At 41.7% G+C, this 27879-nt stretch overlaps 1 protein-coding gene across 16 annotated transcripts in view; it reads left to right on the forward strand.

Annotated features, from left to right (window-relative positions):
* Positions 1-27492, forward strand: part of LOC112825159 (armadillo repeat-containing X-linked protein 1) — a 39629-nt gene extending 12137 nt beyond the window's left edge. For 3 of the 16 annotated variants that reach the window (XM_073889991.1, XM_073889988.1, XM_073889989.1), the window contains 2 exons: positions 23705-23810; positions 24072-27492. In XM_073889991.1, coding sequence (XP_073746092.1) covers positions 24210-25586 — 1377 coding nt within the window. In that variant the 5' untranslated portion in view covers positions 23705-23810; positions 24072-24209 and the 3' untranslated portion in view covers positions 25587-27492. Of the gene's footprint in view, positions 1-1556; positions 1738-16210; positions 16273-21845; positions 22016-22094; positions 22812-22990; positions 23331-23704; positions 23820-24071 lie in introns of those variants that run through there. The other 13 variants (XM_073889993.1, XM_073889990.1, XM_073889987.1 and 10 more) reach the window with 12 other exon arrangements.
* Positions 27493-27879: the final 387 nt, after the last annotated feature.

Raw genomic sequence — 27879 nt, forward strand, 5'->3', positions numbered from 1 at the left:
TGGGGACAGATGTGGCCACTGGAGATTGGAACAGCAGTTAGGAAGTCACTGTCATGGTCCAGGCACGAGATGATAAAAGTGTGAGACTTCACTACCAGCCACGAGAATGGCAAAGGGAAGAAGGAAATGAGAGGCTGTTTGAACAAAGAAGTGATAGAACATATCTTGAGGGCATACAGAGAGGTATAATTTTATTTTAGGGTCCTGGTGGCATTTAATTCGAAAACGTTCTCTTTCTGGGCCAACTCTGGGGTCGATGTAAGTAAATACATTAGGTTATTATTTTGAAATAATAAAGTATAATAGAAGAAAGAACAACGTTTAGTGCTTCTATCAGATTTCTTTTAGAAGGTTGACTGAGGCAGGGCTTTGTGGAACCATTGAGAGTGGTGTTGGCATCAATACTGTAGAAGACCCACCTCTCTCCCACCCTAGAGTGTGGTGAGGGTATGGTGGGGGGGGACGTTCTCAAACTGGGCTGGTGGGAGCATACATTGGTACAAGGTCCATTTGGATACATGTTCCAGAAGCCTTAAAGATGTGCATACTCTTTGAGCCAGTAATTCTACTCGTAGAAATTTATCTATAGAAAATGATCACATAGTTGGCTTGTACAAAGCTGTGCATCTTCATACTGTTTTGAAGAGTGGAAACATGTGAATGACCCAAGGGTTTCAGAATAGGCACTTGGCTGAAAAATTAGGGTGTGTCTACACAATGAAAAAACATCTTGCAGCAATTGAAAATGGTGGTGGGCATCTACACTCATTTACTTGGAAAAAATTCAGCATATAATCTTAAATGGGGAAAAGAAGCTGTAAGAGCACACGCTATACTTTTTATAAAGAAAAAGTGTATATTTAAATTATCTCATGTATAAGCTTTGGCGTGTACTTTGAGGTTAATAGTGTCCTATGGGTGTTAGGTTAATGGGTAATTTTACCTGTTTTTTACTCATCTGTATTTTCTGATTTTTATATAATACACAACAAGAATTTTTACATAATTTACCAAGAGGAAATGGATGGGCTTGGGCTAAGCAGACCGGTCAGTAGCATTTCAGGGAACCAGAGCAAAAGTATAAATGGAGGCTCACATATTGATGTCTAGATATTTGGAAGGTATAAATTAAAATTTTAATAAATAAATATTTAAATAAAGCTGTAAATGTACGTGTAAATGTTTGAAAATTTAAATCTTACTCACCGTTTTAAAAGTATAACTGTTGTCAATTCTATTATTCAATGGCCACTAAATTTCTAGTGGAAAAAAATGATGTCGTACTTGTGATAGTTTCTGCAATCTGCTGCCCTAATCCTCCTTCAGGAATAAAGAGGTTATTATTTACTTGCTAGGAGTGCTGCCAACAGACAGCCCTCAGCTGTCATCCCTTTTCAGGAACTGCTTTAACAGGAAAGTCACCTCCTCCAAGGTTATACCCTCTTCCTGGGGGTACTTCCATCTGATGGCTGATTGACATGGCCCTTCTTGCCCCAAAAGGGACAACTTAACTTCTCCCTCTGTCCAATCCTGCTTCCTTCTCTTCCCTTCCACAGATTTTGATCTCAAGAGCATTCCCTAGTAAAAGCCCTTCATGCTGAACTCTGAGTCTGCTCTCCAGGAAGCCAACCTACAACAGTTGGTATGAGGAGTAGTTCAGGAAAACATACACTGTGATGAAATTTTGGAGATGAATCACCTGCTGCCCAGCTGGCAATGAGGACCCCATCACTGATGGTAGGTGGAGTAGATAAGCACCTGGGACAGGTGACAGAGGAAGTGTTAGAGCTTTCACTGATAGCAAACTGGGACGGCACTGCTGGAAGGGAAAGCATTAACCGGTTCTATGTAGCAGAATTTTGAGAAATAGGTGGGAAATATTAAATATAAGGAAGGCCAGAAAATTGGGTAGCTATTTCTATGCTTGATTGACTTCTAGAAAAAAAATAATGAGAAGCCAACTTAAATTATTCAACAATTAAGTGCTGTATGTGAAAGCCAGAGGGTTTCATTCATAGCATATAAAAGAGGCCCTCCTCTTTTCCAGGTAGAGGGTAGAGAAATCTGAGGACCAGGCCCAGGACTTACTGAACGCAAGCTTCAAAGGAAGTTAAAATCCCAACCAAGACAAGTCTGCTATGCCAAGATCAGAGCCCTGGTTAGGAAGGCGTGGGACCCTGGCACATGGGATGGGGGCTTCTGGATTAACATCCCTAAAAATCTTGTATCTTCAGATTTTCCTGGACACCTTGAACATTCAGAAGGGTCCCACTCCTTCCTATTAAGGGCTAGTGCTTCATCTTGCTTGATCCTGCAGAACCCTTTCTCCTGTAAGACAATATGCATTTCCCTCAGAATCTGCCCCACTTCCCATCTTGGCCACTGGGCCTATATATAAAGTTAAGTCACAGCATAGCTTCACTGGGGATGTGCTGGGCCTAAGCAGGAAGGAAAGGGACTACCCCAAGAAGAAGCTATAGGACCTAGCCAGCATGTACTAGCAGGTGCTGAGGGGGGAAGCACGGGACTGAATTCTGAGGGCCTTGATCAGGGGAGCTGGAATATAAAATTGAATAAGGGAAAATTAATTGTTTTGAGAGTTCTCTCCCAAAATACAGTATTTAACCCCTCCCCCTGGGAAGGACCCCGGGAGATCAAGTGAACTCAATACTAGAATGGCTTCTCAGAGTGCGGGAGGAAAAAAAAAAAAGAATTAAGTAAAGTATAAATGCCAAAGTTGTCATAGCAGACTGGGGAGAAAGGATTAAAGGCTCAGGGAAGTGGGAATGATAGAATAAATATGTATGTCCAGAAAACGCTCTGGAGGACTAGGTTCTGCAGGAGGACCCAAAAGGCACACTATTTGCTAAAGCTGCAAGGAATGCACTGGTGAGAGGAATGGCAGCATTGCTAAGAAGTTCAGTGGTGGCTTGCCTTTGCAGGCCAGGGCTCAGAGTAGGAGAGGATGTTAGACGATGAAGGATCACTGATAGAACGGTGATGTCCTAAAACAATAGAGGCGGGATGACGGCACATAACCATCAGAAGTCGGTTGGATGCAAATATCATAATGCACTGCAGGGTCAGAGTGAGAGGCAGGGGGCCTGATCTGCAGAGACCTGTGGGGAGGGTTAATAGAACACAATGCTCCTGGTGAATAGATGGTTAAGAGGTAGTTAGTAGATTATGTGGTCAATATAACACAGTGCCCTGGGGAAAATAAGCAGCCAACAATCTGTACTCAATGTGAACAACCAAAAGAAATCAAAGATGGTCAGGAGTCTGAAGGACAGTGCCTCAGTAAAAAGTCACAATTCCTTGCTCAGCTTCTGATCCTAAGCCAGTTTTTGAACCAGGGTGCACTGTTTGAAGGAGGGGCTGAAGGAGAGGCTGGGGTGCCCAGGAAGAAGAACCCTATAACATACGTGTAGTAATGATTTGTCTAGTCCTTCTATTTATGCATGCAAGTGTATGCAGGGGAAAGAGGAATACCCAAACATTTTGAGGCCCAATAGACACTGGTTATGAGTTGATAGACCCAGAGACCTAAAATGTCATCATGTCCCCCTTCTTAGAGTAAGGGCAGATGGGAGCCTGGTATTAAATGGACTCCTGGCCTGTGTTGGGTTCAGAGTGGTTCCACTGGGTCCACAAGCCTACCTAATGGCTATATTCTTGGTCTCTGAATGTAGAACTGGAATAGACGTTTCGGTAGTTGGTACAAACCCTATATTGGTTTCTTGACTTGTGGAGTCAGAGCTAAATATTTGTAGGTGAAAAGCAGAAGTTTCTGAGATTGCCCTCGCCTTCCTCAGCCAAGATAGTAAATGAAAACATATAGCATCTCGGGGAGGATGGCAGAACTTAGCGCCACCTTTGAAGACCTAAAGATTGCTGGGATTGTGGCCCCTATCATATCTACATTTAATACACCAGCTTGGGCCCCTGCAAAATGTGGGCAGAGCCTGGTAGATGACAGACCCTTGCAAACTCAACCAAGTAGTGATACAAGTGCAGCCACCATGTTAGATGTAATATCTTTGCTAAAGCAGAATAACATGACCTTAGATACCTAATAATTAGCTATTGCTTTGGAAAATGTAGTTTCATATCCCTATCAGAATAAAATGTCAGAAAGTGTTCATGTTCAACAGTATGCATTTATAGTTTTTCCTCAAAGGTCTACAGCTCTCCTGTCCTCTGTTATATTATAGTCTGGAGATAGCTGGACCATCTGAATATAATACTAGTCCACTATGTTGATGACATCATGCTAATTGGACCAAAATGAGTAAGAAGTGGTTAGTGGGTTGGAGGCCTTGGTGAGACACATGTATTCGCCATGATGGGAGGTAAACCCTATAAGATCCATGGGCTGGCCACATTAAGTGCAGGGTTTAGAGTTTGAATGATCAGGGGGGTATGCCAGGAGATCCCCACCAAATTAAAGGACAAATTATTGCACTTTTCACCTTCCCCACAAAGTGGGAGACTCAATGCCTGGTAGGCTTCTTTGGGTTCTGGAAACAGCACATTTCACACCTGGAGTTACTGTTTCTACCCATATACTGGGTGACACAAAAAACTGCCAGCTTTGTGGAGGCACCTGGGTGGCTCCGTCGTTAGGCGTCTGCCTTCGGCTCAGGTCATGATCCCAGGGCCCTGGAATCGAGCCCCACATCGGGCTCCCTGCTCAGCGGGAAGCCTGCTTCCCCCCCCCCCCCCCCCCCCCCCGCTTGTGTTCCCTCTCTTGCTGTGTCTCTCTCTGTCAAATAAATAAATAAAATCTTTAAAAAAATCCCTGCCAGCTTTGAGTGGAACCTAGAGCAAGAGAAGGTCCCATAGCAGGTCCAGGCTGTGGTTTCAAGTAGTCCTGCCACTTGAGCCATACAATAGACAGACCCTATGGCATCAGAGATATCTGTGTTGGCAAAAGATGCCACATGGAGTTTTTGATAAGCCCCAGTGGGAAAGTGAGAACTTAGTCCAGAATTTAGGTTCTGGAGCAAACCATGCCATATACGGTGGAGAATTATATATCTTTTAAAAACAGCTCCTCACATGCTACTGCATCCTGAAAGAGACGGAATGCCTGGCCATAGGACATCAAGTGACCATGCAGCTAGAACTGCCCATCATGAACTGAATGCTGTCAGATCCTCTAGGGTATAAGGGCGGGCAGGCCCAGCAACCAGAAGGAAGTTTTACACACAGGATCAAGCACAAGCAGGACTGGAGAACACAAGCACCTACACAATCAGCAAGAGTGGATCCTTCATGATAACAGATCCTCCACTGATGCACTAGCATCATTCATTCACCATGCATGCGTGGCCCCCTGGGAGATCTCTTTTTTTTAAGATTTTATTTATTCATTTGAGAGAGCGAGAGAGCGAGCACACAAGTGGGGTGAGGGGCAGAGGGAGAAGCAGACTCCCCGCTGAGCAGGGAGCCCAATGTGGGGCTCCAGGATCATGACCTGAGCCGAAGGCAGACGCTTAACCGACTGAGCCACCCAGGCACTCTGGCAGATCTCCTGACAAGCTGACTAGGAAGGAAAAGCCCAAGCATTGTTCTTAGATTGGTGGGCTTGGTGTGTGGGTATCAGCAAGTATAGCAACTCCAGCCTGAGAAAGCCATGGTGACCAGGAATGAGGGTCTGGGTCATACCACCAGGCAAACCACCAAAACCTTAAGACTGATGGGGGTCTATAATTGTTAGTGGGAGGGGAAGTGGTTATTTGCTGCTTTGAGACCAGCTGAAGTATTGAGGGTGGTAGTTTGTCCTAAGTTTCTCCTAGGAAGAGAGGCCCATCAGACTCCTAGAAGAGCTGATCCCAGAACTTAGTGAAGCGGATCCAGGAGGCACAAAGGGTGGACTGTGGTGGGCACTGCAATACCTTGCCCAGAGCTCCCTTTAGCAATCGAGGCCTTATTACTTCAGTTGTTAGGAATGCTGCCATCAGAAAGTCCTTGGCTACCAGCCCTCTTCTGGGATTGCATTAGCTGAGAGTTATCTTGTTTCAGATCACATCCCATTCTCAGGGTGGCCCACATCCAATGATTTATTGATGCTGTGTATAAAGGCCTGGCCCTCTTGCCCTTAACTGAGATAGTTTTGGAGTTTCATTTTGTCTTCATAATTCACTCCAAAGTATGCTGAGGCATTCCACTGATAATGGGCTAAAATTTGATTTCTCCTTTTTTCATTCCTGCTGCTTTCTTCCCTTTCCTTCCATAAGTGTTGATCCCAGGAGTACTTCCCAATAAACCTTCTATACTCTAATCTTTGTCTCAGAATCTGCTTCCTGGAACAGCCAATCTGTGACAATGCTTTATGCATGTTATATCTATCTATCTATCTATCTATCTATCTATCTATCTATCTAATCCATCCACCCTAAAATCAAGAGTAATATGAGTTGTTTAATATTGTGAAATGTCCGTTAGCTTCTCTGTGCAACTTTTGCAAATACTGCACTAATTTTTTATTACCTCTGGAGCTGCAGACTGGAAAATAGGCAAGAAAATGGGCACTATTGGGGAATGATAGTTTGTTCAACAGAAACCTATTGCATTCATGTATCTGAGAAGGCTTTGAAAAGTTAGCTCCCACTGCTTGAATCTTCCCTGCCTTCTGAAATCGGGTCTGTCTTTTGGGTCAGCAGTGGCACAATCCACAAATGGTCATGGCATTTGGACACAGTTGCCTTTTATTTAGAAGATAAAGGGAGACAGATGTGGAGAAGCACGTTCCTGGAGCCTGAACAGTACTAGTCAAAGTGCAGATGTTTAGGGTTATAAGTTACACTGTGCCAACAATGAGCACCAGATCCTGTGTGACACAGGCACCCATGTGTTATTTAATGTGTGTGTGTGTGTGTGTGTGTGTGATATGCAGGACCCTTCAAAACATAGGATTTAGAGGGGGTCCCTCATGTCCAGATCTAAGGGTAGGGCTGAGTCTAGGACAGCAGTGGATGACATTCAGGTCCCGATTCTTACTCTAAGGTTGTAGCAGACTCAGGGCTCAGGGGTTGGTTTAAGGTTTTGGGTATAGTGGCCTTGCCGGGTCATGCACATATGAGGAAGAGTTTAACATCACTTTTTGAAAATGAAAATGCTGTTCTTCTTGGGAAAAAAGCCCATTTCTAGAAAACACATAAACCGATTGACCCTTAAGGCAGTGTACTATAGGGGAGAGAGTGCAATCTGGAATAGAGGATGAGGCAGCAAGAGTATTAACATTTCTCTTCCCCTTTTCTTTTTCTTTTTTTTTTTTTTTTTAAGATTTTACTTATTTAACTGACAGAGAGAAAGAGAGAGAGCACAGTTTATTTTTCAAACTCCTCAAAAGGAGCAGATTTGAGAGGGAAAGGGAATGAATCTGGTTTAAACTATCTGAATTTGAGGTGCCTATGGAACTTTTTTTTTTGAGAGAATCTTTTTTTTTTTTTTGAATTTTTTTTTTTTTTTTGACAGAAAGATAGAGAGCACAAGTAGGCAGAGGAGCAGGCAGAGGGAGAGGGAGAAGTAGACGCCCCGCTGAGCAGGAAGTCCCATGCGGGGCTCGGTCCCAGGATTCTGGGATCATGACCTGAGCCAAAGGCAGACACTTAACCGACTGAGCCACTCAGGCGCCCCCTTATGGGACTTTCAAGAGGAGATGTTCAGTGTTTATTTGAAAAGTGTGGATCTAGAGCTCAGAATAAAGGTCTGACTAGAAATATGTATTTTAGATGATAACTGAAGCCAGAGAGTGAGTCAGGTAGCCCCAGCAAGGGATACAGATTGAAAAACTGAGGACAGAATGCTGAAAAGGCTCAATACATGTGGGACTTTGGCAGAAAGGAGTGCAGAACTGAAGTGGAAGATATGGCCTCCCATCAATATTACAACACGTATCTCTATACATTCTTTTTTCTTCCCTTTTAAAAAATTGTGGCAAAGTACACAAAACATTTGCTACCTTCACCATTTTTAAGTGTACGGTCCATTGACATTAAGCATATTCACATTGTTGTGTAACCATCACCACCATCCATTTCCAGTATTCTTTCCATCTTTCCAAACTGAAATTCTGTACCCATTAAACACTAACTCCCCACGATCCCCTCCTTCAGCCCCTGGCAACCACCATTCTACTTTCTGTCTCTATGAATTTAACTACTCTATGCATTTGATTACCTCATGTAGTGGAATCATACAATGTTTGTCCTTTTGTGACTGGCTCATTTCATTTAGCATAATGTCCTTGTATTAGTCCACTTGGGCTGCTAAAACAAAATACCACAGACTGGGTGGTTTAAACAACAGAAACTTACTTTCTAACAGTCCTGGAGGCTGAGAATTCCAAGATGAGGTGCTGGTAAATTTGGTTTCTGTGACAGCTCTCTTCCTGGCTTGTAGATAGCCACCTTCTTGCTATGACCTCACATGGCCTTTCCTTGGTGTGTGCACCTAGAGAGAGAGTGAACACTCTGGTATTTCTTCTTATAAGGACACTAATCCTATCAGATCAGGGACCCACTCTTTTTTTTTTTAATTTTACTTATTTGTCTGACAGAGAGAGAGAGAGAGAGCACAAGCAGGGGGAGCAGCAGAGGGGGAGGGAGGAGAGGCTCCCCGCTGAGCAGGGAGCCCGACATGGGGCTCAGTCCCAGGACCCTGGGATCATGACCTGAGCAGAAGGCAGATGCCAAACCGACTGAGCCACGCAGGCGTCCCACAGGGACCCCTCTTATGACCTCATTTAACCTTAGTTACTTCTTTAGAGTCCCCATCTCCATACACAGCCTATACTGGGGGTAAACACTTCAACGTATGAATTTTGGGGAGACACACACATTCCGTCGTCCATAATAGTCCTCAAGTTTTCTGTACATTATTTACATAGAATTGGAGTCCTATTCTATGTTTAGTTCCAGAACCTTGTTTTTTAAAATGTAATTTTTGTAGTTACAGAGTACTGTAAAGCCTAGAGCAGCAACAAGAAAAATCCACTAGAAGTTTGCTTCATCCTTTCCCAGGCCAGATTTCTGTTACTCAGAGACAATCGCTTTGAAATCTTTTAACTGTTTCTTCTGGAATCACCTCCATATTTCTAAATAACCTATTTATACTTTTATTTCTTAATTTTTAATTTTTATACATCAGTTATGACTTCCTACAATGGAAGGATTCAGTTATCTTATACCTCCCACTCCATATATAACCACACTTCTCCTACATTCTCCTAATATATTGTTGTTACTTCTCTGTATTTTATTGAATCAATATTAAGTGTTTATATTATGTCTATGTAAATATTACTCAAAGCTGAACCATAAGAAGGGGTAATTAAGAGCACAGAAGCCCCTGGACAACTTCACTTCAAATCCTGGTTTTGTCACTTAATAGCTGTACAATCTTAGGCAAATCTCTTAATCTCTCTCTGCCTCGCTTTCCCTATATTTAGAATGAAAATAACAATATCTATTTTATTTATTTATTAAAAGATTTTTTATTTATTTATTTTTGCCAGAGAGAGAGAGAGAGAGAGAGAGAGAGAACGAGCGGAGGAGGGGTAGAGGGAGAAACAGACTTCCCGCTGAGCAGGGAACCCAACACGGACTCAATTCCAGGACCCTGGGATCATGATCTGAGCCAAAGGCAGACGCCCAACCGACTGAGCCACCCAGGCGCCCCAACAATATCTATTTTATAGGATTGCTGTGATAATTAAATGATTCAACACTCAGTAGTACTTATAAATTAGCATATATTATATATTATTTTTATTCCTTATATGTATTTTATTTCCCTTCAATTCTGTTTTTGCTTCATGTATTTTGGGGCTTTGTCATTAGGTCCATATAGATTTATAATTGTTATATCTTCTTTATAGATTGACATTTTCATCATTATAAATGGCCCTTCTTAGTCTCTAATAACAATGTGTGTCCTAAGGCCTAATTTTTCTCATATAAATATAACCATTCCAGGTCCCTTTTGGTTACTGTTGCATGGTACAACTTTTTTTTATCTTTTGATTGTCAACCTACTTGTGTCTTTGATTCTGAATGTCTTTTATAGGCAGCATAGATCTTATTTTAAAAATCCATTCTGCAATCTCTGCTTTTAAAATGGAGTGTTTAAGGGGTGCTTGGCTGACTCAGTCAGTGGAGCATGTGACTCTTGATCTTGGGGTTGTAAGTTCGAGCCCCACATTGGGTGTAGAGATTACTTAAAAATAAAATCTAAGGGCGCCTGTGTGGCTCAGTCGTCAAGCGTCTGCCTTTGGCTCAGGTCATGCTCCCAGGGTCCTGGGATCGAGACCGCCTCGGGCTCCCTGCTCCGCGGGAAACCTGCTTCTCCCTCTCCCACTCGCCCTGCTTGTGTCCCCTCTCTCACTGTGTCTCTCTCTGTCAAATAAATAAATAAAATTAAAAAAGTAAAATCTAAATAAATAAATAGGAGGGTTTAATACATTTATATTTAATGCAATCACTGATAAGGTAGAATTTATATCTGCCATTTTGTTATTTGTTTTCTTTCACATTAACATTTTATTTTTAGTCAATTAATTTAAATTCAATGAATTAACATATAGTGTAATATTAGTTTCAGAGGTAGAATTCAGTGATTCATCAGTCTTACATAACACCCAGTGCTCATTACATCACCTGCCCTCCTTAATGTCCGTCACCCAGTTACCCCATCCCCCCACCCCCCTCCCCTCTAGCAGCCCTCAGTTTGTTTCCTATGATTAAGAGTTTCTTATGGTTTGTCTTCCTCTCTGGTTTCGTCTTGTTTTATTTTTCCCTCCCTCTCCCTATGATCCTCTATTTTGTTTCTTAAATTTCGCATATGAGTGAGATCATATGGTAATTGTCTTTTTCTGATTGACTTATTTCGCTTTGTTATTTGTTTTCTATATGACTTATGTCCTTTTTGTTCCCCTATCCCTCCACCATTGCCTTCTTTTATGTCAAGTAGACATTTTCTAGTGTACCATTTTCATTCCCTTGTCATTTCTTTTACTATATTTTAAAATATATTCTCTTGGTAGTTGTCCTGGGAATTACAATGAACAACTTAACTTATAAAAATCGAGTTCAGATCAATACCAATTTAATTTCAAATCTTTGCTCCTAATAGCTCTATCCCCTACCCACTCCTTTGCATTGTTATTATCATACAAATTACACCTTTATACACTGTGTGTACATCAACATAGATGTTGCTTTATAAAGTCTTTTAAATCAAATAGAAAAAAATAGAGTTACAACAAAATACATTTATACTGTCTTTCATGTTTCCTATAAGTTGTGGTACGTATTTTAATCCTTTGTTGAGAGCTGGACATTTAGGTAATACAGCAACCCGGGATACTGATGCTTCTCTCAGTGGTCATTTGTTTATTTGTTTGTTGACTTGGTGGGACTAATTCTGGGAAGTTTATTCCCCCCACACACTCAAAGTGTGCATCTCTGATGTCCCAGCTCAGATCTTTTTCCCTTGTTTTTATCTTTTAGCCTGGCTACTTGGGTTTTGCCTGTGGGTTAGCATGTCATTTATTGGTCAAAGGTTGTGCTTAAGTTCCCTCAGTCAGTTAGATATTTACCCTTTATCATTAGATAGGTGTGTAGCTGCTCTCACATTTCAGTGAGTTTACATATTTTGCCTCTCTCCCATTCAGCCAGGGACTAGTAGCTTGGAGGTTTCTTCTCTGATTGTTCCTGAAAGGATATAGCCTTGGACATTCGCACATTCTTTCAGACTGCCAAGGATGACTGTGACTTTATTTTTAATCTCGGCTTTCTAGGATTTGTCCCTGGGTCAGAGTAGCTTATGATTTAGTCAGTGCTTGGTCAGAGGTTGTGTTTAAGCTCTTTGTGCCAGTGAGGCTTTTGCCCTATGTTTATGGGTCTCTGTGTGGCTTGGGGAATCCTTTCAAGCTTGTTCCATGTCTTTCTCTAATTTTCCTAAGAGGATGCAGCCTAGCATATACACACAGTCTTCCTGATCCCCACAATTTTATGTGATCTCAAGAGGGCTTTTATTGTTTGTCTCTTTCCCTGGTTCTTTCTAGGAAACTTGTGACTGTTCTGACATTTTTCTTATATTAGTGGTACTAGCCTCTCCACCAAGATCTCCATTGTTTTTTTGACAGTGCCTGTCAAAATGCATGGAATTTTCTACTACCTTTTCCAAATTATTTCAGTCCCTTCAGGCAGAGCTGCAGCATTCCTCATCTTTGTGTCCTGCCTTTCTTCTTGGGGAGAACCCTTGAACCACTGCACCAGAGCTGAAAGCAGGCACCTGCTTTTACCTGAGTAAAACTCCTGCTCTGTGAGATGGTGCTGGGAAGGGATAGCAGTTCCTGGTCTTTTGGGCTTGCCCCTCCTAGAATAGAAAAATTATTTGAGGATATAATTGTTAAACATTTCCCAGATATTTTGAACATCATAAATTTACATATTCAAGAAGGTCAATAAATCCCAAGCAGGATGAACTCAAAGAAAAGCATGCCTAGACACATCTTATCTAACTGCTAAAAACCAAAAGTAAAGAAAAAACCTTGAAAGTAGCTAGAGGAAAATAACACATTACTTATAGGGGAACAACAATTTGAAAGACCGTGGTTTTCTTATCCCAAACAACGAAGCTCAGAAAATAGTGGAATAACAACATCTTTAAAATGTTTAAAGGAAAGAATTGCCAAACCATAGTTATACTTCAAGAACAGAGATGTAATAAGGATGTTCTCAGATGAAGGAAAACCAAGAGAATTTGTTGCCAACAGACGTGTTGTAAAAAAAAAAAGATGCTAAATGAAGGTCTCCAGCCTAAAGGGAAATGATACCAGGGGGAAATCTGGAATTCAGGAATGAAGGAGAAGCAGTAGAAATGGTTAATATCTGGGTAAATATAAAAAACTTCTGTTTTTTGAAAACAGTAATGACATCGTATTAGTTCCTTACTGCTGCTGTAACAAGTTATTGAAAATTCAATGGCTTAAAACAAGACACATTATCTTACAGTTCTGGAGGTCAGAAGTCTAAAATGGGTTGACAGAGCTATGTTCCTTCTGGATGCTCTAGTGGAGAATCCATTTCCTTGCTTTTTCCACCTTCTAGAGGCTGCTTGAATTCCTTTGCCCATCGCCCCACATCACTCTGATGTGTGATTCTGTCATCACATCTTATATGACACTTCTGCCCCCCTTATACGGACCCTTGTAAAAAAATTTTTAAAAAGGACCCTGTGATTACATTGGGCCCACCCAGCCAATCTAGCATAATCTTCCTATCTCAATATCCTTAATTTAATCACATCTGCAAAGTCCCTTTTTCCATATAAGGTAACTTAGTCACAGATTCCAATATGTAGACATCTTTGAGGAGACATTCTTCTTCCTACCACAACATCATCAAGGATCCACAAATATTTAAAAATAATTTAAAGTGTTCTAGAGCATAGGGAAAGGTGGAAATCTACCCCATTAATTCTATAAGGTTTCATAAGACTTACACCAAAACAAAGAGGACTAGAACTAAAACAGTAAACCAGAAGTCACACTAAATTATAAATATAAATGCAAAAGTCCAAAAGAAAATATTATCAAATTCAATATAGCACTGTAGTAAATAGAATAGTGATAATGGTCCCTATTCTTTGTGCTATCTGTATTAGATTAGCATCAATGTTATGGAGGCTATGCATGGGCTGAATAACATGGACTTCCACTCACCAAGGTTGATCTTGTGCTAACACTGCTGAGTGCCCAAACTGACAACAAAATAAGATTATGAAGAACCATTCAATACAATAAGACAGTATTTCCTGGGGATACCAGTCAGCCCCATGGTGGTAGGATTATTATATGGGACACCACTCATCATGGTGAGAACATTTTTCCTTATGGAAATAAATATTCTGGACACACATTTATCTTCTTTGCTCATGATTCTTCAGTGCCACCATCCATTGACTTCCAGAATGCCTTAATCATCATTGGGTTATCCTAGGTAATAGTATTGTCTCTGACCAAGGAACTCATTTAATGGTAGATGAAGTACAATAATGGAGTCATATCCAAAGATTCACTAATCTGTATTACTTACTCCATCATGCAGAAGCAGCTTGCCTGATAGAAAAGTAAATGAATTACTGAAAGCTCAGTTATAGGATCAGATGTTCCATGCTGAGAGTGCAATACTACAAGAATACATGGCTGCTTTAAAACCAGTGACCAGTATATGGTGGTATTTCCTTCATAGTGAGGATACACGAGTCTGGGAATGAAGGGATGGAGGAGGGAGTGGCCCCTCTCACTATCACACCAATTAACCCAGTAGGAAAATAAATATATTTTTGTCCCCACAACCTTGGGCTCGGCAGGTTTGGAGGTTCCATCTTCCAAGGGATGAATGTTTCCCACAGGGAATAAGGCCATGGTTCCATTAAATTGAAAGCTGAAACTGCAGCTTGGCCATTTTGGTCTCCTTATGCAATTGAACTGACAGGCAGAGAAAGGGGTTACTGTACTGGCTGGAGTGATTGAATCCCATTACCAAGGGGGAGTAGAGTTGCTGCTATACAATGAGAACAGGAGAAGTTTGCTTGGAGCCCATTAGGGCACCTCTTAGTGCTCATTTGCCCAATAGTCCTGGTCAATGGGAAAATGCAAAAATCCAATAAAGATAGGATTGAAGGTTAGGGTCACTATATCAGGGAAAGAACTATGAAAAGCTAAGGGGCATATGAAATGGATTATTGACTTTCGCCTCATGACCAGCTACAGAGGGGAGCTGTGGCAGCTAGGCGTATCTTTGTTGATAATTTTTTTCCTTCCTTTCTGTTATATATGAAAAATACTGGAGATGGTTGTTCTGAATTAGGTTTCAGGTGGAGAGCATGAATTGACATCACTCAATGACAGTACAGAGGCTGATGGGTCTTTTTGTCCCTTCTTCCCTGTTGGAGATGAGTTTCTTTATTTGAGTAAAGGGCAAGAATGGATGCTGAGTGGCTAAAGGGGTGAACCATGTTGGCTAAACTTTATTTTACCTCACCTCCTGATCAATTTCCTGCCCCTTGGTCCTGTTCTATGCCCTGGGAGGCTGACTCCTATGGACTGTATTCCCTAAGCACCTTTCCTAGTTGGAGTCTCTTTGGATTTGGCCAATGGAATACACTTACAGAACTTTGGAAGAACAGAGAAGACAATTTATTTTCTTTCCTGTTTCCTCACTGATTTGGGCTGTGTTTTATTGGCAGTGAGTGCCAATAAGTATACTGGCGGTGATGGGCCAAGACTTCAGCTCCTGCAGAAGGTCCCTCTTCCATGACCTTAGTTCTGACCAAGAAGTCCCAAACACCAGAAGCATTCTCATAAAAATCAGGAAAAAGACAAGGATGCCAGTTTTTTCACAATTATTTAACACTGTTCTGGAAGTACTACTTAATGCAATTATCTGAGAAGGGAATGTGATATTCATATTGGAAAGGAGGAGACAAGATGATCATTACTGCAAATGAAACAAATCTAAGAGAATCAACTAAAAACTATTTGAAACTTTAGGAATTCCATAAAGAGGCTGGCTATAAAATCAACTGCAAAAACCAACCACTTTCATATATAAAAACAATAAACAGAAAATGTAAGATAAAGAAACGATTCAACTTACAATAGCCACGGAGAAAAGTAAGCTACTTAAGAATACCCTTAACAAAAAATCTGCAAGACATACTCATTAATTCAACAAGTATTTATTAATAATCTATAGTGTGCCAGGCAATGCTCTACGAGTTATTATTATTTTTTTAATTTAGAAATGCCGTTGAGGAAAAAGAATGAAGACTAGAAGAAATAGGTTCTTATATAGAAAGATATTCTTTCTTCCTCAGTTTTATTGAGATATAATTGACATATAATGTTATGTAAGTTTAAGGTGTACAGTGTGATGATTTGATACACACATATTGCAAAATGATTGTCACAATATGGTTAGTTAACACATCATCATACCATATAATTACCACCTTATTTGTTGTAGTTGTTGTGGTGAGAACATTTAAGATCTACTCTCTTAGCAACTGCCACGTGTACAGTACAGTGTACTGTTAACTATAGTCACCATGCTGTTCATTTAGATCCCCAGAACTTATTCATCTTATAACTGGAAGTTTGTACCAACATCGCCTCATTTCTCTTTTTCCCCAGCCTCTGGCAACCACCAATCTACTCCCAAGTTTCTATGAGTTTGGCTCTTTTAGATTCCACATGTAAGTGATAATCATACAGCACTTGTCTTTCTTTGTCTGACTTATTTCACTTAGCATAATACCCTCCAAGTTTATCCATGTTATTGCAAATGGCAGGATTTCCTTCTTTTTATGAATGAACAACAACACATTTATATTCATATATAATATATAAATATAATATGTTTATTTTAATTCAGTCATCCATTGATGAACATTTTGGTTGTTTTTATGTCTTGGCTATTGTGAATAATGCTGCAATGCACATGTGGGTGCAGATATCTCTTTGACATAGTGATTTCATTTTCTTCAGACAAATACCCAGAAGTGGAATTACTGGATCGTATAGTATTTTTATTTTTAATTTTTTGAGGATCCTCCATACTGTTTTCCCTGGTGGCTGTACCAATTTACATTCCCACCCACAGTGCACAAGGGTTCCCTTTGTCTCTGACCTGTGTGAAGTGGTAAGATATTCTTATAAAGATGCCTGTTATCCCTCAGTTAGCTTATAAATTAAGTGTAACCTAAATTGGAATAGACAGGATTTTAAGGGAATATAACAAGATAATACATTTCATGTCTAAATAAACACACGTGAATAGGCAGGTAAATTATGAAAAAGAGTGATTAAAGAGGCTTTATCCTCCCAGATATTAAAACATATTATAAAGATACTATAATTAAAACAGTTTGGTATGTAAAAAGAAAAAAAATAACAGATTCAAGCAACATAATAAAGAATCAAGAAATATATCCAAATATACGTGGATATTCAGCTTACGATAAAGGTGACATTTTATTTACTTATTTATTTTTTGTTTCAAGTTTTTATTTGAATTCTAGCTAGTTAACATATAGTGCAGTATTAGTTTCAGGAGTAGAATTTAGTGATTCATCCCTTACATATAACACCCAGTGCTCATCACAGCAAATGCTTCCTTAATACCCATCACCCATTTAGCCCATCCCCTGCCCACCTCCTTCTATTAACTTTGTTTGTTCTCTATAGTTAAGAGTCTGTTTTATGGTTTGCCTTTCTCTCTCTGTCTTCTTTTTTTCATAAAGGTGACGTTTTAAATCAGTGAGCTAGAGAAAGATTATTTGATAATTGGCACTGGACAATTTCCTAACTATTTGGAAAAAAAATTATTCCATGTGTTCAATAAAGGGGGAGAAAATGTATTTACAATGACATTAGGAGGTTACTTGCTTTATTCACCATGTTGACATTTATACAAATGGTTCAAAAACAATGGTGAGGAAAATTACTGGTGCCTTACTGGTAACAAAGGCAATGCCACCAAAAAAATTCCATATGAGCCAAAAATTTAAATACTAAAAAATGTACATTAAAAAATGTACAAAAACGTTAGAAGAAAATACAGGTCTTCCTAACCAGGGCACACAACCCCAAAAATGTAAATAAATAATTGATAAATTTTGTATCATAAAGATTTAAAAATTCCATATTGCAGAAGTCCAAAAAATTATAAACTGGGAATATGTTTATGACACTTATGATAGTCAAAGAGCTCATTTCCTTGATATACAGAAAGTTCTTATGTATTAATAAGAAAAAGATGAAAAGCTTAATGGAAAATGGGGAAAGGCAATTCATAGAAAGAAATACACAAATGGTTAACAAACCTATGAGAAGATGCTTAATCTCACTTATAATTAAACAAATTGAAAAATTTTGGAGCAGAACATGGAATATATACACATCAAAATTTAAGAGGTGAAGTTGGCAGCATCTACTTTGACCCAGTGGTTTCACTTCCAGGAATTTATCATAAGAAAATAATGCCACAATTGTCAAAAAATATGTGTATTAAGGCTTCCACTTTAGCATTTTTGTAATAGACCAAGATTGGGAAGAGGCTAAATATCAATCAGTGATAGATTGGTAAAATTTTGGTAAATCCATACTGCAGAATATTATTGTATCTGATAAAATAACATACATGATATATTAGTTGAACAAATAGTTGCATTCTATGACCCAAAATTATTTTTAAAAGCTATATGTGTATATACACTCACATACAATGTACCTACTTATATATGTGTATATATATATATGTGTGTGTGTGTGTGTATATATATACATATATATATATATATATATAGTGGTTGTTGATGATATATATAAAACAACAGCAAAACCTGGAGAGTCAATTGAAAAGTTAACAGTGATTTTCCCAGGATTTATCCTAGGATTGAGGTATATGGGTTATCATGGTGGTTATGAGAAAGGTGGAGAATTTGAACATTCTTATTTTCAGCTCCCTTCCTTTCCTAGTTAATACTTGCTTTTCTTCATCTCACCTCAAATTTTCACTCCCTTTCCCCCCACAAGGAAGTCTTCTTTGATCCCCAGACTCTGCCACTTCTTTTACTATATTAATAATGTTCCTTTCATTCACAATATTTTGTCGGTTTGTATGCATGTGTGATTATTTCATTAAGGTCTTGTTTCCACTATGAGAGCAGAATCAGTGTCTGTTTTTGCTCACCAACATATTCATAATAAGCATAGGATTTATGGCAATTCTCCTTGGTCCCCTCTCCCTCCCAATATTGTGATGTGGACAACTGAATTTTTCTCGGTCTTATATAAGGGGTTATGAAATTGCAGCTTTAAATGATTTTTAAAGATTTTATTTATTTGAGGGGGGAGGGAGAGGGCATGAGCAGGCAGAGGGGCAGAGGGACAAGCAGACTTCCCGCTGAGCAGGGAGACCAATGGGGGGGGTGTGGATCCCAGGATCCTGAGATCATGACCTGAGCTGAAGTCAGATGCTTAACCAACTGAACCACCCAGGCACCCTAAAAGTGCAGCTTTTATTTATTTTTTTAAAAAAGATTTTATTTATTTATTTGGCAGAGAGACACAACGAGAGAGGGAACACAAGCAGGGGGAGTGGGAGAGGGAGAAGCAGGCTTCCCCCGGAACAGGGAGCCCCGATATGGGACTCGATCATCATGACCTGAGCCAAAGGCAGACGCTTAATGACTGAGCCACCCAGGCGCCCCCCCTTTTTAAAAGATTTTATTTATTTATTTGACAGAGAGAGAGACACAGCGAGAGAGGGAACACAAGCAGGGGGAGTGGGCGAGAAGTGCAGCTTTTAGACATCACCCCCCACTCACACAAAAACAGAAGGAGAACACATTGGAAACAAACAGCAAACTCACACTAAATGGTGAAATATTAGGGGCATTCCCATTTACTTCAGGAACAAGGTTGGGAGGCCCTCAATCACCATTATTCACCGTTGTTCTGGAGGTTCTGGTCAATGCAGTACATCCAGAAAATGAAAGAATAAGAGATATAAATATCGGAAAAGAGGAAATTAACAAAATCATCATTTGCAGATGCTAGATGTATCAACTGAAACATTATCAGAAATACTAATTATTAAAAAAAAAAAGAAATACTAATTATTTTTCCTTAGGCAATAACCTAGTACAAAATATAATCATAAAAGGAATGTCATCCTACAAAACAACAAAACAATAAACTACCTAGGAATAAACTTAGCAAGTAATGAGTATAACCTACCTGAAGAAACAAAATTTGTTGAAGATCATAAAAGTCGACGTAGAGAGACTCAATTTTTAAAGATGTCAGTCCTCAAATCAAAGTGCAGATTCATTACACTTTATGTCACTAAATGGCAACCATCTCGCTCTGTGTATTGTTGTTCAACCTGGAACTGGACACATGCATACATATACTTTTTGTATTTGCATGAAGAAAGGTGGAAATTGTTAAAAGTGGTTGGTGGTGGAACAAGAGTTGCAGGGCACTTTCACATTCTACCTTACACATTTCTGCATTGTTTGCACATTTAAAAAAATAAGAAATGTGTATAATGAGAGAGACAGAGGCAGAGAGAGAGATTGAGACAGAGAGATAAAGGAAGAGACTGATTTCTACTCAGGGGATATATCTTTTTTCCTAGGCAAGTAGTCCATTATTTTGTTAAAGTCATAGATGCCCGTGAGAATCTGGTGAGACCGATGACTGCTCTCTCCACTAAAATGAACATATGTGCATAACGTTGATACAATTCCAGGTACAGCACAGAAGTGGTCAGTTGAGAAAGCCCAGTCTAGGTTAATCAGTATGCTCAGTGGGGAGACTTTCTGGGACCCCGGCATACATTTGGCTGAGGGGGCAGCAAAGGGGGCGTGGGCTGCAGGCAGTGACCCTGCAGCAAGGTTAGGTTCTCCCGGGGGTGCCCTGTGGCGAGGAGGCCAGAGGTAAGAGGCCCAGCTGGCTGAACCTCTCAAGCCAGGTGATAGCAGCCGTGGTGTTAGGAGCCATGTTAACCAAGGCGCCATGGATGAGGGCAGAGCAGGCCGACCTGGGGGCTTCCCCCAGGCAGCAATCACTTCTTCATGGAAACCCACAGCTGCAGGGCTATGTGGGAACAGCAGTCCCTTCTATGTATCCCTGAGTCACATCCCTGGGAATTTGGGGGGAGGGAGGGAGAAAGGGAAGAAGCAAGCCAGAAACAATGGCTCAGGTTGGTCCCCTGAGTAAAGGTGGCCGTTTACCATCTTGGTCACCTGTCCATGTGTACTTTTAGAGCGAGCAACAGAGTCAAGTGGCTGAATGCAGGGAATAAGAGGCTCTGGAATATGGGGGGAGGTGGAGGGTCAGCACCTTCCTCCCCCACTTGACAAAGCTGAGAGATCAGACCATTTCTACATTCCTCACACCCTCGGCTGCCTCCGTCTTCCTGGACTGGAATGTAATCCAGGGGCAGGTCTCAGAAGAGCCATCAAATCACAACAGGTTCCTGCAGCATTCGTCGACTTCGGGACAGTAAATAGACATCTTTCTTTAATCAAACAAGACAGGATTGTGTTGCTTTTGTTTTATCAAATTGTAAGTTGATCCCAAAGTAGAAAAAGTAGTAGATCATTTACATTAACTGGCCAAACTTAGACGACTAAGGATTAAATCTCTTTGTGGACTAATTCATAGATCGTATGAAAAATTTGTTTTCAATTTTAAAACGGGTTAGTATGTTTCGAAAGCTGCCATTTTGTTATAACCAGTTGAAACATTTTTCTTGTACTATAACAAAATATAACGTAATTAATGAGGCCTTTTGGGTCCCCCCCTTAAATGAAAATAGCATCATTTTATTTTCTCAATATAAAAGTAATGCAGTACTGATTTTAAGAAATGAACAGAAAAGTTTAAGAAAGTAAGAGACTCCCACTACGTATAATCTTTTCTGAGATCTTTCCTCCCATTTAATAGAGGGGTGCAGGGAAAATGCTGGCCCTTCATGGCTGGGGGTGGGGGGGAGTGAGAGAAGGGGAGAAGCAATTGGACAGGGAGTAGAGAAGGGAAAATAAACTATTCCTCAAAGAGGAAGAAAAGACCAACGGACAAGGGAACAGATGCATCTTCTCCCTGTTAACCAGAGAAAGGCAAATTCCGGCCACAAGGAGAAGCTCTCCTCAGTCTCTGGGATTGGCAGAAGAAAATGAGTGGCAGGACCCGATGTAGCTGGGAAGGAAAGGGGGGGTGGGCCAGCTCCTGACGCACTGCTGGTGGGAGTGGTAATTGGGGTCTTGAACTCACGGGTGACGTGGCCCTCACGTGGGCAGGAGCCGACGTTTGCAGACGTCCTTCTAATCCTGATCCTGGTTTGGTCCGGTTACCAGCTCCCTATTACCCCCAGGGCGGGCCTGTGGCCCGGGACGGACGAGGAGGTAACTGCCGGGATCCCAGCAGGTCTGTGTGCGGATGGGCGCTGCCTGGGGGAATCCCTGCGGTGCGGGGAGTGGAGGGTGGAGACCAAAGAGGGACGAGGCCTGCTTTCTCCACAGCCTTGCACTATCCCTGGCCCTTCCAAGAACAAAAATGGTGGACTCTGGGGTGCGGCTTCCAGGGGCGACCCCATACCAGGAGGGAGGAAATCTGCAAACTTTGGCATCCAGGGCCTTGAATCGGGAAGGGCGGATAGTAAGATTCTTGCCCTGGGTGCTGGTCTGTCTACCAAGCCAGAATCTTGGGGCTGTGCGTCTGTAATTCCCCACGTCTTTAAGTAGGGCGCTGTACCACGCAGAGGAACGAATCTGCCCCAATCCCTGCAGGTCTGGGTGGAGGTGGGATTGCCCCGCAGTCCCCGGAGGGGTGGGGGTGGCTGCGGTCCCTGACTTAACTTGGGCCCATTTCTGACTTCAGCTGCCTTCCTGTTATTTTATGTAGGAAGAAGGATGTGACAGTACCCACAGGGAAAATGGCTGTCGTGGGGGGTGGAAATGCATCGGGGAGGGGGCTCTTCTTTTGCTCCTCAGGTTTGCCTTACTCCCTCGCCCCGCCTCCTCCCTTTCCAGTTGTTCAGAAGGGGTGTGGTTTTTGCTGGGAAAATGGCCGACCAGTGAGGGTGGGGGCTGCGGGAGTGGGTGAATGGACGCCGGGCAGGAAGAAGGCTGATGTCAGCAGAGTCCTGAGAAGTGGGGGTAGGGGTGAGAGACCAAAAGATGAAATCCGTTGGACAACCAGGATCCTGAATTTGGAAAAGCTGGTATTGGGACTCTCTGAAGTGCTGTCCTGTCCGCCCAGCTGTCTGTCTCTGTCCTGTCGTTTGTGTGTCTGTGGATCTTGCACTTTAGGGCCAATTCAACCCTAGAAAGCGAGCAGAAGAGGAAAATTGTTCAGAAAAAGTAGGTCAGAGTGAGGGTGGTGGCACTATTCGGGGACCCCTGGGGTGGAGAATTGCGAGGACTGCAAACCCGGGGGAGCCCATGGACTTCTTCCGCATCCCCCTCCTTTCTTCCTCTTTATTCCATTTCAGAGCTTTCAAAACAAAGTGCTCTGCAGGTAGACGACAAAGAAGGAAGTGGCTGGGGGGGCGGAGTGTCATGAGAATCCTGAAGTGGGGGTGGAGAGGCTCTTGCTCCAAATTACTCTTCTTCGGAGTACAGTGTCCTGGGGTTGCTCTGTCGGTCAAGCACTCAGTCTCAAGAGTTACCAGTCCTTAGATTTAGTGGAGGAGGCGGAAACTGATATGAGGGAGGAAGGAAATTGCTCCGGAGCAGTGGAGGTTGGTATAATGGGTGGAGGGAGGAGTGTCCTGGTACCTCTGAGATGGTGGGGGTGGCGGAGGCAAGGGCCAGTTGGAAACCTTTGTGCATTTTGCTGTCTGTCTTCCACACTCGCTCCACCGCCATCCCTTTTATTACAGGGAAAGGGAAGTGACTGACCAGGGTGGGGTGGAGGATCGAAAGAGATAAAGGAGATGCGGAAGGGAGATAACTGAATTTCCAAGCCACAGCTCTGTGACTGAGGAGTGGAGGGTTGGGCTACGCAGAACTGGGACCAGAGATTCCGGAGAGGGAAGTGTGTCCCATCCAGGGAGAGGTTCTTCTTCTGTCCCTTGAGCGTTCAGCACCCTCCTCCCCACCCCTTTGTATGCAGGTTTGCGGGTCGCAGTGGACTCCCAGGCAAGGAAGAGAAGGAAGAAACCGCCTGGACCTGTGCGGGTGTATGTGGGGGTGCCGCTAGCCCCAGGACATCTGGAGGGGTAGGGGAGGTAGGGAACTGATTAGATGCCTTGAATGTAAACGGGCTGGGGTGGGATGGTTGAACGTCAGGTTGGAGAGCCTGGAGGTGGAGGTGGGGAAAATTTTCCAAAATTACCTTCCCCGTAGAGGAAAGGAATCAGTGATCCAGCCCCGAGTCCCTGTCACGTCCCTGTCCGTTTGTTGGTCTGCAGTTCAGTCTGTCCGCATGCAAAGGCACAAAATGGGGAGACTGACGCCTTAAATCTTTTCTTCATTCCTAGGTTCTGCTGTTACCTGCAAGCTGCCACAGGGCCCGCCAGCTGTCGCTGAAGACTCCGCCCCCAACAGGAGCCCTGCTCTGGGCCAGAGCAGTCCCACTCCACCCTGGTTAAGAATTTGGTTCAGACTTTCACCCCAGCATGGGCCGTACTCGGGAAGCTGGTTGTGTGGCCGCTGGTGTGGTGATCGGGGCAGGTGCCTGCTACTGCGTCTACAGACTGACCTGGGGAAGAGATGAGAGTGAGAAAATCTGGGACGACGATGAGGAGGACGATGAGGAAGAATCTAGTGATATTGTAGAGACTGGGGTCGAGACTGGGAAAGGAGCTAAGGCTAATGCTGGGGTAGGGGCTGGGGCTCGACTTCAGGGTGAATCAAAGGTCAAGGCTGAGGTGGGCATGGAACTCCAGAGTGGTTCGGATGTAAAGGCAGAGGCCCACTTGGGGGCCCGGAGTGGAGGTGGCCTAGAGGCCAAAGCCAAAGCCCTTTTCAGCACTCTGAAGGAACAGGCAAGTGCAAAAGTGGGCAGAGGAGCCCGGTTGGGCACTATCTCCGGGAACAGGACTCTGGCACCCAGTTTACCCTGCCCAGGAGGCAGGGGTGGAGGCTGCCACCCCACCAGGAGTGGGGCTAGGGCTGGAGGTAGGGCAAGTGGAAAAACCAAGGGAAGAACCCGAGGGAAGAGCACCAGGACTCCAGCCACAGCATGGCCTGTTCGCAGGGGCAAGTTCAACTTTCCCTATAAAATTGATGATATTCTGGGTGCTTCTGACCTTCAAAAGGTTCTTAACATCCTGGAAAGATCAAATGATCCTTTTATTCAAGAAATAGCCTTGGTCACTCTGGGTAACAATGCAGCATATTCTTTTAACCAAAATGCCATTCGTGAGTTGGGTGGTCTTCCAATTATTGCAAAACTGATAAAAACGAAAGATCCTATTATTAGGGAAAAAGCTTACAATGCCCTTAATAACTTGAGTGTGAATGCTGAAAATCAGGGCAAGATTAAGACGTATATCAGTCAAGTGTGTGATGATACCATGATCTGTCGCTTGGACTCAGCTGTGCAGATGGCTGGACTAAGACTGTTAACCAACATGACTGTGACTAATCATTACCAACATTTGCTTTCCTATTCTTTTCCAGACTTTTTTGCTTTGTTATTCCTGGGAAATTACTTCACCAAGATTCAGATTATGAAACTAATTATAAACTTTACTGAAAATCCAGCCATGACAAGAGAGCTGGTCAGTTGTAAAGTACCATCAGAATTGATTTCCCTCTTTAATAAAGAATGGGACAGAGAGATTCTTCTTAATATCCTTACTCTATTTGAAAATATAAATGACAACATAAAAAACGAAGGGCTTGCATCATCTAAGAAGGAATTCAGCAGAAGTTCACTTTTTTTCTTATTCAAAGAATCTGGAGTGTGTGTTAAGAAAATCAAGGCATTAGCAAATCACAATGATCTGGTGGTGAAAGTAAAAGTCCTAAAAGTATTGACCAAACTCTAATTGGGAGTAGGTCCCAAACAATCTCGAGATAATTTTTTAGTGTGCACTGGGAACAATGCATTTTGTAAATTCTTTGTTTTCCACTGTGCTTACATGGCAAGGAGATCCTTTCAGCTCCTACTCTGGAATAATGGATATCAAGGGTCATCAACAGTGATGTTACTTGTGGTGGCTGGTTTTAGTCTGGACCATTGTAATGATTTAATGAATCCTAGAGCTTGTATAGAGAGCATTTATTGATTCCATCTTGCTACCTAGATTGAGATATTTTTTACTCTTTACCTAAACTGACAGCAGGCTAATCATAAATAAGCTACACTTTTTTGGTTTCCATTTGTTAATCTTAGACTCGTGTTTCATCAATAAAGTTGTGTGTTTTAACCAGCAAAAAAAAAAAATTGGATCACATCCTTGAGTTTATGATCTCTTTGGAAAGGTAAGATGTGTGGAAACAAAAATACGCTACCAAAGCCACAAGCCTCTGATCATGGCCAAACCCTTCCCGTCAGTGCAGAAACTTCTGCAGGCAGCAGTGCTCAGGCAAAGCTGTACAGAGGAGGGGGACACTTAGGTAAGCTGGGCTTGAAGGATAGGAAAAAAATGGGGATGTTTGGAGACCCAACTGGTGACTTGGAGACAAATCTCGTGTTATGTTAAATACTGTCATGGCACTAAGTAGCACTACTGTATTCACTGGTATTAGATAGACTTCTTCCCCCCATAGTGTGGTATCGCTGAAGTTATGATGCATCTTACAGTTGAAGGCACCTTAGCATTGTTCCATACTTTAATTAGAAGTATTGTTTTCCTTTTGTAGTGGTATGTAAAATAATGATGCATCTAAAAATCAGAGGCATCTTAGATCAGTGAAATTCTGTTTCTAGTCACCGAGAAAAATGTGAAACTGTGTTAATACTTTTAAAGGGTGTATTTGCTCCATAATAAGTACATCATTTTGTACTGATAGAGGTTTTGGGGTAGTTTGAGTTTAAGGAAATTGGCAGAGGGTTGAGGAGGAGTCATCAAGCTCCCCCTACTGAAGGAATGTTTAAATCAAGGGAATCTGCTGTTGCAACACTACCGTATTCATATTGCAGATAGTGATTTAGAGCAAACAAAGCAACATTTAATCAATGTCATTAGTGTTAATTTAAATGTTTTTTTTTTTTTTAGTTTTATGGCTTGGTTTATTTTTAATTTGTGGGTTTGTTTTGTTTTAAACTTTATATGAGAGTGAAGGTTGGTAGACTATACCGCCCCCAAATATGCCCCTTTGGCATAAGGATTATTTTGAGCTAAAAGCATTTGGAAGGGCCCCTGGGTGGCTCAGTTGGTTAAGCAGTTAAGCGTCTGCCTTCAGCTCAGGTCATGATCCCAGGACCCTGGGATCAAGCCCTGCTTCAGGCTCCCTGCTCAGTGGGGAATCTGCTTCTCCCTCTGCCCCTCCCCGCTGCTCGTGCTCTCTCTCACACACACAAAAATAAATAACATTTAAAAAAATTAAAAAGTAAAGGCATTTGGCAAATAGGTACAAGAAAGGCACTCTGACCTGCTCTTTTCTTCCTGAAGGCAGGAGATAAAAATCCCACGTGAAAATTGTCTTCCCTATACCAGGAGGAAATTCAAATTCTTATCACCAGAGATGGGGAGTTGAGGCTGAGAGAATTTTGTACAGACAGATCTTGTTAAAATAAATTTTACCTTCCCTTGGTTTCCCCATATTTTAGTTACTTTCACACAATTGTCTGCCTTCCTTCAACCTACTATATAAGCACTTAGATTTTGCCACTTGTTTGGATCTTCATTTCCTTACAAGGGCTCCTATATCACATAAAACTGATGTTAAATAAATTTCTATGCTTTTCTCTTGATTAAAGTGATAATTTCAGGCAAAACTAGAAGCCCTTGAGTTTTCTCTTTTTTAAAGAATAGTATTACTCAAATTTGATAAGCAACACATTTATGTACAAGACATGTATATTATAGAAGAAAAAAGTGTGTGGTACCTAATATTTTTCAGACACTGATTGGCATTTTATATAGTTCCTAACCCCTCCACTTAATCTTCTCAATGATCCTGTCAAGTAAGTTTTATATTTTTACTGCAGAGGAAATGAGACTTGGAGAAGCTAAGTAAGTTTCCCCAAGATCACTTTATTAGTAAGGGCTAGAGCCACTAGCCTTCCAAACTTGAGCAATTGGTTGCTTTAAAATTGCTTTGTATGGAAACAAATGTCTGTATAATGCCTCTATTAGATACTCGACACAAAACTCTCCTTGATGAAGACACAGA

Source organism: Callorhinus ursinus, unplaced genomic scaffold (genome assembly GCF_003265705.2).
Source record: "Callorhinus ursinus isolate GAN/ISIS: 27379988/994484 unplaced genomic scaffold, GSC_fseal_2.0 scaffold124, whole genome shotgun sequence".
Classification (NCBI taxonomy): Eukaryota; Metazoa; Chordata; class Mammalia; order Carnivora; family Otariidae; genus Callorhinus; species Callorhinus ursinus.